Source organism: Habropoda laboriosa, unplaced genomic scaffold (genome assembly GCF_001263275.1).
Source record: "Habropoda laboriosa isolate 0110345459 unplaced genomic scaffold, ASM126327v1 scaffold14, whole genome shotgun sequence".
In the NCBI taxonomy this organism is placed as follows: Eukaryota; Metazoa; Arthropoda; class Insecta; order Hymenoptera; family Apidae; genus Habropoda; species Habropoda laboriosa.
Genome location: NW_017100137.1, coordinates 1420838 through 1430987, shown reverse-complemented (window position 1 = coordinate 1430987; position 10150 = coordinate 1420838). Strand labels below are relative to the sequence as shown.

At 39.4% G+C, this 10150-nt stretch overlaps 1 protein-coding gene across 2 annotated transcripts in view; it reads left to right on the top strand.

The window, feature by feature from the left end:
* LOC108579541 (max-binding protein MNT-like) overlaps nucleotides 1-7652 on the top strand; it is a 51668-nt gene extending 44016 nt beyond the window's left edge. For both annotated transcript variants that reach the window (XM_017943114.1, XM_017943107.1), the window contains 5 exons: nucleotides 3351-3534; nucleotides 3826-4094; nucleotides 4673-5165; nucleotides 5889-6026; nucleotides 6621-7652. In XM_017943114.1, the coding sequence (XP_017798603.1) occupies nucleotides 3351-3534; nucleotides 3826-4094; nucleotides 4673-5165; nucleotides 5889-6026; nucleotides 6621-7009 (1473 nt within the window). In that variant the 3' untranslated portion in view covers nucleotides 7010-7652. The remainder of the gene's footprint in view (nucleotides 1-3350; nucleotides 3535-3825; nucleotides 4095-4672; nucleotides 5166-5888; nucleotides 6027-6620) is intronic.
* The last annotated feature ends 2498 nt before the right edge of the window (nucleotides 7653-10150 follow it).

Sequence of the window (10150 nt, the reverse complement as noted above, 5' to 3'; positions counted from 1 at the left end):
CCCCCCCCCCCCCCCCACTATCACATGACGTGTTCGTTTTCTTCGTCTGGCTTGCGCGTCTCACATCTTTTTTCCACTTCTGTGCAATCCGCGCGTATGCGTACACGGCGCTCCTCCGCGTAGACGCTGTGCCTATTTGGTTCCACGTGACTGTGCGGCCATTGGTGTCACACCGCATGGCACGTACGGCACACGCTGCTATCCGAACTTTTATCGTTCGGCGCCATTGTTGGCGACGTCTAACTAAGTGCGAGGCAACGCTTCGCACAGACAACGTGTCGAAATTGCACGTCGACTTACAGTAACGTCACGCTTGCGCGTAATTACGCGAGATTATCGGTCTTGGATTTCCAATGACCGATCGACTACGTTTCTCGAAACGCGCCAGCGTTGTTGGTTAAGACCAATTTGCAATCTTCCTGCTTTGTATCTTATAAATAAAAGTCATTTTATATTTTTGCATGTTTTAAATTATACCTCAGCGCTCTATTCATAAAAATAGTATCATAATTTATGTTAAACAGATACATTTTGCATTTCAAAATGCATCAACGATAAGTTGTTTTTCGAGAATAATTTTGAATTTTTAGTATAATTATGCTTTATGGTCGTCTCGCAGTTGAGAAAAATCTGAAATTCTGCGTGAAATTTCGCGGCACAAAAATATATCGCACCATTACCGACGCAATAATAACTTCGCGAATAGTTGCCAAACTTTCAAGATCGTTGGGTAAGCTAGGGTATTATTTCGGAGATTGGTGTGGCTGTCGCAGGTGCGAATCGTTATTTTGTCTGTTCGCGACTTCAATGCTACAATGAAAACTACAGGTTCCGTGGAAACGTTTAACCGAAGCTTTTGCTCGCTCCGACTTTCCCCGCGAGTGAGAGCTTCACCGATAAGCGGCCACGGGCAGAGACTGAAGTGTAATGTAATTATTAGACGTTAAGTGGCACGATAACGAGGCGTTCCCTTAACGGAGCCGGCGCACATCTAATAAATATCGCGTAAAAGGGTACTCGACGAAGGTAGATATTCCAGGAACGGAGTAACATCGAAGATACGAATGAAAGGAAACCGATAATCCACTGCAGGTATGATGACGCCTCGGGCACGTTTAACTTGCTCTGTTCTCGTTAGTTCGCAAAAAATCCGCTAGTCTCGCATGCATGTGAGTTCGGTAAAGTCTAATAAAGTACGTACACGATTTCCACGGCACGTACGACGTGCAAGATAGAGAAGATGTAGAAAGAAAACGAAAATGCTGTTTGCGTATATCCTAAACACGATATTGTGTGCGCGAATCCTGTTGGAGGCGGTTTACCCACGTGCTTATAAACCGCGCGTGCGCCTATTCATGCAACGGCCTTCGTGCTCCTTCCCCCTCACCTCTTCTGCCTTGTCTCTCCTTCTGTACGCGCGTCTGTCTATTTCTGTTCCGTATCTCTCTGTCTTTTTCGCAATATACATACATTCCCCTCCTTTCTCTCTCGCTCACCTCTCCTTATCGCTCGTGTTGTGTTTCTCTATCTTGTTCCATCCTCTTTGCCCGCGATTCTATTTCTTTCGTTCCTTTGCGTTTCTTATTTGCTCTTTTTCTCGGGCCACGAGTTCCGTCTCGTTCCCCGCCTGGTTATGTCTGTGTGTACGTTGGCGATCCCAGTCATCTGTTTTCTGCCTGCGTTCCTCTTTAAACTCGACCGCGTCTACTCTCCTTTCTCTCCCCCCACTTGACGATTCCACCACGTGTACCTATATCAGTTCGCGCCGGTAGCGCTGTGCCACTCGCTGTCACGTGCGTTCCTACGCGAAACGTTTTTGCTAATGCGGAGTCGAACGTTTATCACGTTTTGAGGGAAAGACATTTTCGAGATTTCTAGCGTCACACGTGCACGCGTGTAAATTATTTTCGCATATTTTCGCATTTGTCTCCCCTTTGCGTTCGTTTCGCATTAGCGAAGCGTTAAAATTGATTTTAGCGTTGTCCCTCTAGTGCAAAAGTAGCTGCGAGCGAATATATACGTTCATACTACGTTTCTAACCTGCAAATTAATTTAAGAAAATATTGGTGTACAGCTTAATATTGTGAAATGTCAATTTTCAAACACCAATGTACTAATTTTACAATTTTCAATTTCTCAATTATACATTTTCTACTGTTTCCCGTATAAAGAAAGAACGTTCACAATCTTCGAAGTTTAAAACTCCTATTTCCTGTACTTTCACAGCAATCTAAATTTGCGTTTGCTAGGAGAATGAACTTAGATCATAACACTAGATCGACTCCTGGAAACCGTATTACGCGCAGCGTTGGTTCTTCAGTCAATTTCCTTATCGTGGCTGGAATTTTGTGTTGCGTGACTTTTTTCACCACCTGTGACGTGAACCGAGCAAGTACGAACACGCGCGAGCTGCGCGTGATAAGATTCGAATTTGCACGCTGCAAAGAATTTCGTCCTTGCATATTTTCATTCTTTTTGACTTCTCGCGAAGCATGTGCTGGTTGTCACGTGCACATATCTTCACGCATGTTCGTGGTGACGTCAAATGTAGGGCTTATCGTATTTCGAGGGAGAGGTATTCTCTGAATCTGCAGGAGTATCATCTGTCGTTTGCGCTAAGGTATTCTCGAAAGCGAAGCGAGAACGTTTCTATGGGCTTTCTCTCGCTTTCCTCGCGTGCGTATCCATTCTTTGGAAAGGTCTAATTCTCATGAAGTTTAATTACGAAATAAAGTAAATTACGTATAATTATCAGAAGGACAATTTTCGAATAGTTTTTAATATTATTTTAATATTTAATATTCATTTCATTCTTCCTAACCTCTAAATATTTCGAATAAAATGTACACGCTTTATTTACTCAATTTAGCGTAGTTTGGTTAGGTTAGGTTGGATTAGGAATTAATGAAATATGTTATTATTTTACACGCATATTTTTTCAATAATAAAGACAAATCTGAAACAGTGAAACACGATCTGTTCGTACTCCAGTGTGCAAATTTGATAAACAAAAGTGATTTTGTACACGATAAGTGCGTATACATAATCTGTCTCTACGAGGCCGTAGCAGTTTCGAGTAAATAAATATATCTTGTTATCAGTTAGAACATATTTGCGCTTTCTCGTTTGTGAATAATCAGAATCTGTCTGAAACACGTGCTTATATAATCTCGAGAGCATTTTGCCATTTTATACCCCTTCAATCGAAGACTAATTCATTTTTCTGAGCTCCGAATGAAAATCGAGCCTCGCCAATATTCTAGACTAGATCTGTAGAAAATTACGAACATTACGAGACTTCTGCATTATCGATTCGTTCATCCTTTTTAATCGTGAGAATTTTGTTACAGTCGTTGAGAAGGAAGGAACGAGAGTACGAGCATGAAATGGAAAGGCTTGCCAGGGAAAAAATCGCTGCTCAACAAAAATTATTAGCTCTGAAGAAGGAACTCGCGGCTACATGGGATCACATTGATTTTAATACTCTTTTACCGGAACAAAATTCAGCTGCCGACGTGGCGGCTACAAGAAGTGGCAAGTTTTATCATTATATTTATATTTAGATTTTTTAAGCTATTTCACCTTGAACAATTTTCTAATAAATTTTAAATGACATAAACATTCTTTAATAATACATTTAAACTGCTTAAAAATATTCCTATTTTTAATAAATACTCCGAAGAATTTTAGGTTATTTATATGTAACCTACGAATCGATTGCATTATCATTAAAGCGTATAAAACATAAAATTAACGATATAAAATAAAAAAAATCAATAATAATTTCGATCAAATTTTTATCTAACCATCTTCTTTCTACTAAAGTTTCAGAAAACATGGAGGTCGACGTAACTGGGCTCGCTAGGGGTGGCACGAGGTACAGCAGCACCAGCAGCCTGAGCAGCGCAGCCACGGCCAGTTCACCGCAAACGCTTCAAACGACCAGCACGACTTCCAATATTCATAATCAAGTCGCCACCGCGGCTGTTGTATGTCAGACACAGGGAATGAACCTTGCGCCAAGTTCCAGGGAAAGTCCACCTGCGAGTTCGAGTCCTGGAACGCCCGCACCTAGTATTCCTACTCCAGCACAGGTACATTGAAACTCTCAGATTTTAACAGAAGTGGCATCTTTTTCATTATAAGACGACGAGAAAAAGTTTTTTATGGACGGTTAGATTAGCTCAATCGGTTAAGCGTGTGGCCGATAATCCGAAAGTCCCGAGTTCGAATCTCGGTTCTGTAAAATTTCTGACTGAGCGGTTTTCTTTCTCTCATAGATAGGCTCGGTATATATAATGATTTTATAAGCACCGCTGGCCCGTTTGGGCACAACGTGCGTTTAGCGTTGTGTGTGAAACGGTGCAAGAATAAATCATCACCATCTGCAATAATACTGTTTATGAGAACTATGAGCAAACAGGTAAAAAGGTGATGAACAATTTCTTTTTTAACGTAGGAAAAATTACATATTACTATACAAGTGTAAAAAAAATGTATCTTCGTACTTTTTTACACAAATACATTTTTTCTGCAACAATGTCTAAAAGAAAAAAAAAGAACATTTCTCGTCCGTATAAAATCAATTTTATATCACAGTATTTATCTTAAATTTAAGAGTATGTACTCGCAAAGTCCATTTCATTCGAAATAACGTATATTTTCATTCTAGGAGAAAGTTAACACATCGCCAACGGGTATAGTACAACAGTCGCACCAGCTGCACCTGCCGATCAGTGCTCAAATGTTGAACACGAGTCAAGGCTTGGCGACGATCGTGCCGACGCTGCAGCACATCGGGCCGAGTCTCAGGGTGATACCTGGTGACACGAGGCAGCTTCTGGTCACTCACACCGCCGGCAACAACGAGTCCAGACCGCTTACGTTGGCCGTGCAAAACTCTTCGGATCAATCGAGGCCGCTGATCGCCGTGCAATCGAACACTGGAAGTGAGCCAAGGCCCGTAGCGCTGGTCGTTCACTCGTCCACGGCCAACGACAACAGAGTAACGTTCGTGCATTCTAATCTGTCCAACAACGACAGGCCGTTGGCCCTAGCCGTGCAGTCGTCCGCCAATGACGTCAGGCCAGTTACATTCGTGCACTCGGCAAACGAGGGAAGGCCGTTAGTTCTCGCCGCGCATTCTCCTGCACTGAATGTGTCGAGTGAGTAACTTGGAACAATCTTTTTTTATGTTTGTCAATGTTGTTTTATTATGAAAGAACACCGATACGTTTTTGTTATTGTTGTTTACCCAGTGCTGCTCGAATTATACTTTATGGAGTATAGAGCTTTCCCTATTTTGTCTTCATCGTTTTTAGTAGGGTTAGGAACGTTACTGCAGTTAAATCTTGTAGAAAATAAATAGCGATTATAGTTGTCGTTTTGTGTCAGTAATAAAAATGTACAGAAGAAGCATAATTGTACAGCAAATTTCACCTATGAACAGGTCATTGCAATTATTGTCCGGTGTTCAAATTAACCTCTTACAATTACTTTACGAATTTTTAACGACTACAAAAGTTAGCGTTAGCTACTCGCTAATTTATATTGTGTCAGATGGGAAGGTTGCAATAATGTACATGATTTGTATTTGATAGTCTATATTCTTATAAATTGAAGCGGAAGTTAAGATAAACATTCTTAAAAATGCAACTTGTTTTTAGCATATCTATTGATTTAAAAGTATATCTAAAATCCATAGAGTTTTGTAATTTTAGTAAAATTACAAATATGTAGTGAATATTGTTCTCTGAGAGAATTGCGTGGTTTAAATAGTAAAAGGATGTGGAAGGGTGCAATTGTATAAATGAACTTCATTCATGAATAGCACTGATTTGATTCTGCAACTGCTGGATACAATGTAGCAATTTTAAATTGTGTTTCAGACGCTCAAACAAGGATAAGAGCGGGAGATGCGCAAACCACACATAAAATGGTCGGCGGTGTGACGCTGGTAGGCGGAAATGGATCGGAGCTGACTAGACTTCCCGGTGGCGCTGAATTGAACATACTCCCAGCAAATGGTAATGCTTTACATTGAATTGATCTACCATTTTTTCTCTGCCTCCTGTCCCGCGCTTGACAAATCGTTCATGGCCGTACCTCTTACACTTGCCACCAGAGGGACAACACGGGAATACCTTTCTCGCAAGTTATTGCTTAATCATTCATTTGTATAAATACAACTTCCGTCTTGAGTTCAACTATGACTCCTATATTGCCTCTTTACAAGTAATCGAAATGCATCATACACTCAAGGTCAAAATTGCACTGTTGTGATTTTGTAATAAATTGGTGCAAGATAAAAACTAATCATTGAGCAGAGTAACTCGTATTTCTTTCATGTGCGAGTCACTTTGAAAATGACTGACAAAGTTAATTATAACTCCTTGCACTTCAAATTTTATTTAACACTTCGATTTATTAACTTACATAACACAAACACTAAGTATTAGATTTTTATTTATGGAAAAACCAACTAACTAAACGGTGAAATTCAGAAGACCACACACTTGGAGTGCAAAGTGTTAGAATTACGTTCAACATTGTTACAACATTATTTCATTCATTCAAAGAACATAATATATCTTACGGTGCAATACTCCTATGGGTTGTAGGATTAACGCTGAGCCACGCAGGAGTGTCGCTTCAAACTACAACAGGTAAACCAGGCTCGACAGTGATGCAGAACGCTCCGTCCACAGAGGGTATAGCTCACATCGTTGGTCCACACACGCCCCTGTCCGGACTGACGCCGATGACCGTCGTCTCGCAAGGGAATCAAGTGACTGCTCATATCCTGGCTCCGTCGAGCCTCGCGGGGAAAATGATCACCACGCCGATCCTCAAGTCCGTGGCACAGATGCCGATCGTGAACGCTCAGTATATAAATACAACCACCCTGGTGAAGCCTGTCGTGGTCGTCAGCTCACCGGCAACATCGACGCCGCAATCGACGACGGCTTCCAGTACACAACCTTCCTCGACCACGCACTCGACCGTCTGACAGAATCAAAAGAAAGTGAAACTAGTTTGAGAAATGGCTACCGCCAGGTGTATCAAAGCATGGAGTTACAGAGATTACGACAGATCGGTGTACAAACGACACGAGTCCACGTTTCACTGCTACTCAACAATACACGCATGTACAGGATCTCGTGCACTGATTCGATAGGAGATATAGTAGTGGTCACGTTAAGATGGCAGACCTGAACAGGGAGAGGATGATTTTAGATGAGAGAACTCTGTCCGTCATGCTATTCCCGACATCGAAGGAGGATTTCCTATTTTTTAAAACTTCACTTGCGTTCCTTCGTGTTTTTTGAATTTTCGAATGTTTATACTCTTCCAAAGAGTGAGCCGACTGAGATTGGAAAAAGGGGGAGAGAAAGGTGTTGAAAATGCCGTTGCTCAACTTGTTGCGATTGTGCATGGTACCTCGAATGCTTCAGAGAAGTACTTATGGGAAGTATAATGCGACACGAGGCAGCTTCAGATGTGAATAATTATTTTCTTTTCGTTATTCGAATAGCAGAAAGAGCGTGCGTGACGCACACGACGAAATTTTCCGATGCGAGCATTTAATGTTTACAGATTCTAAATTTTGTCGGTCGAATTATAAAGCTCCGGGAAATGAAACAATTTATAATTCTTCGTGTTACGATTATTTGTTAAGAGATTTCTTTCAGGAATTACTTTAAATATATATGTAGTATTATGAACAGATTTCATTGACAGACGAGAAAGATTTGATTCGTAATTTAAAAAGATAAAAAAAAAATAATGTTCACACGATTTTTACATTGCTTGACCGCAGAGTATGAGAGAATTCATACTAACGTTCTGGTACCTTGTTGCAATTGAAGAAGTTCAGCAAAAGAAGACGAGGAAGAAGAAGAAGAAGAAAAAGAAACTAAACGACTGTGTTTAGAGAGTGATGTTAAATTAAAGAATTGTATGATATAGAAGATTGGTTTAAATGTTTGAAATTGATCGAAATCTTGATAATCGGATGGATGATAAAAATAATGCTTATGCTTTTTAAATTAATCATTATGTAATTAAAAAAAAAAATAGTGGCTGTGGAGAAACGATGATCGTTTTGCGCCTGTAATATTTACTTTCGGAAATTAGACGGTATATTGTGACACTTCCGTCGCGTCAAATGCGCACCAAGGAGCATGCGGATACGTTTTTTCTTTTTTTTCTCTCTTTTTTTTTTTATATAGAATGTGCTCAAGTATTTATTCATTTCTATTTATTCTACAAAATGCAACGCTATGTGAGCAAGAGCAAAAAGGAAACAAGAAGCGTTCGCCTTAGCTTCTTAATTCTTAATATCTTTACTGGGTTCATTTCGCGAGAACGTTCGCTTATAACTATTGGAAAGAAGAAGAAAAAGAAGAAAAGAATTACACGAAACATGCATGCGTACGTTTTTCTTTTAAAAATATAGTAGTTCGATTTCCGTGGAAATCTGTGTACAGACGAAACGTTATATATTTTGCATACTATTTTGCTGCAAGTGTTCAGACGAATGAGAACCACGAGGGGGAGGGGGGTTAATTCGCGTTGCAAGAGAAAATCAGAATTATTTGTATACATGTAATCGTTTACCGTACTATTTTAAATTGTTTTTTTTTTCTACGCGTAAGTAAAGGAGGAAAAAAAAGAAGATTTACGTTTCATCTTGCAATACTAAGTTTTTTGAGCTTTCATTCGATATACTCGATGCGAGACCGTTAACGGTGATATATTCTCAGCTTAAATAGATTAAAATGACGCTAAGTGGTAGAACACAAATACTTATCTTGCAGACGTGACGAATATATTTTGTTGGTTACACTGTAATTCATCTTCAAATGACTTTACGTGTGATCGCTACATTGCGCTCTGTCGGTTGAGATTTCCTCTTATGTACGAAATTCACTACAGAAGTACAAAAGAGTAAGCTCTCATAGTTAAAAATCTACTGGATTTTCTCTTCTTTCATTTAAGATACACTTTTTACTCATCTGCTTCTGTAACACGATTGATTTCTTCTTGCTCTTTGAAAATTCTAACGAAAATTCTAACCTAAAGAAGAAAATCGAATCGAACGTCTTGAAAATGAAATAGAACTGCATGGAACTCGAATTACCGTAAATTTAGGCACAACACTATGCACGTTATTTTTCTTTTTGTTGAAAATGATTCGCTGACTAGCACCTTATTGACGTAATACGAGCAAAGGAAATTCTTTGTAAATTTATTTGTTTATTGGACTCTCAAAGTTATATATTGTATATATAATTACTATTTATTATCTCGTTTATAACATTCGAAATTTGAATTGCACACCTCTTGTGCAACAGAGGTCGAATGTTCACGTATATCGATTCTTGCATGTGATTCTCGTTCGATTCAAAATGGCGACATTGGTCGATAAGGTGCTAATTTCGATTGAATTTCGTAAACTCGTACATCGCCATAATAAATTGCAATTTCTTTGTCTTTCCGTGTGAGATAGCACGTACTTGAAGGAGAGAATTAAGAAAATGGATAAATACGATATTCAAAGAACGACGCGCAAGAAAGCAAAGCGAGAAACGTTCGAAAGTGGTGTAACTCGGAGTTTTTATACGCGCGCGCGTGTGTGTGCGAGTGTGCATGATATGACTGTTAACGGTCTCTTTTCAGAATATCACGATTTGTACTCTAGTATTATTATTAACTTGTATCTGCGTATACACACATATATATCTTGTTTTTTTTTTATTTTTTAAATTATTTAATCAAAGGCTTTGGTCAGTCAGTTTAAGCGCTGATTAAATGTAACTACGTAATAACGCATGGGCGCTGTGTCTTTAGATCTATCGAGAAAATTCGTTAAAGGATTTCTATAAGTTATTGGTAGAAAGCGGAGAACAATATCGTGTTTTCAGGGAAGTTGAAACGCCTGAAACGTTCATGAACTTTGTATACATTATGGAATTGTTGGAAACGTCAGACACGTGACAGAGAATTTCGAAGAAACGTATTTAACGCGTTCAACATTGTACCGTGGTTATGTTATACTACTCGAAGCAATGAGAGAATCATGTTTCTGGAATGAAAGAAAAGGCCGATTAACGAAAAAATACCGTGTATTTAATATAGCAATATTTTT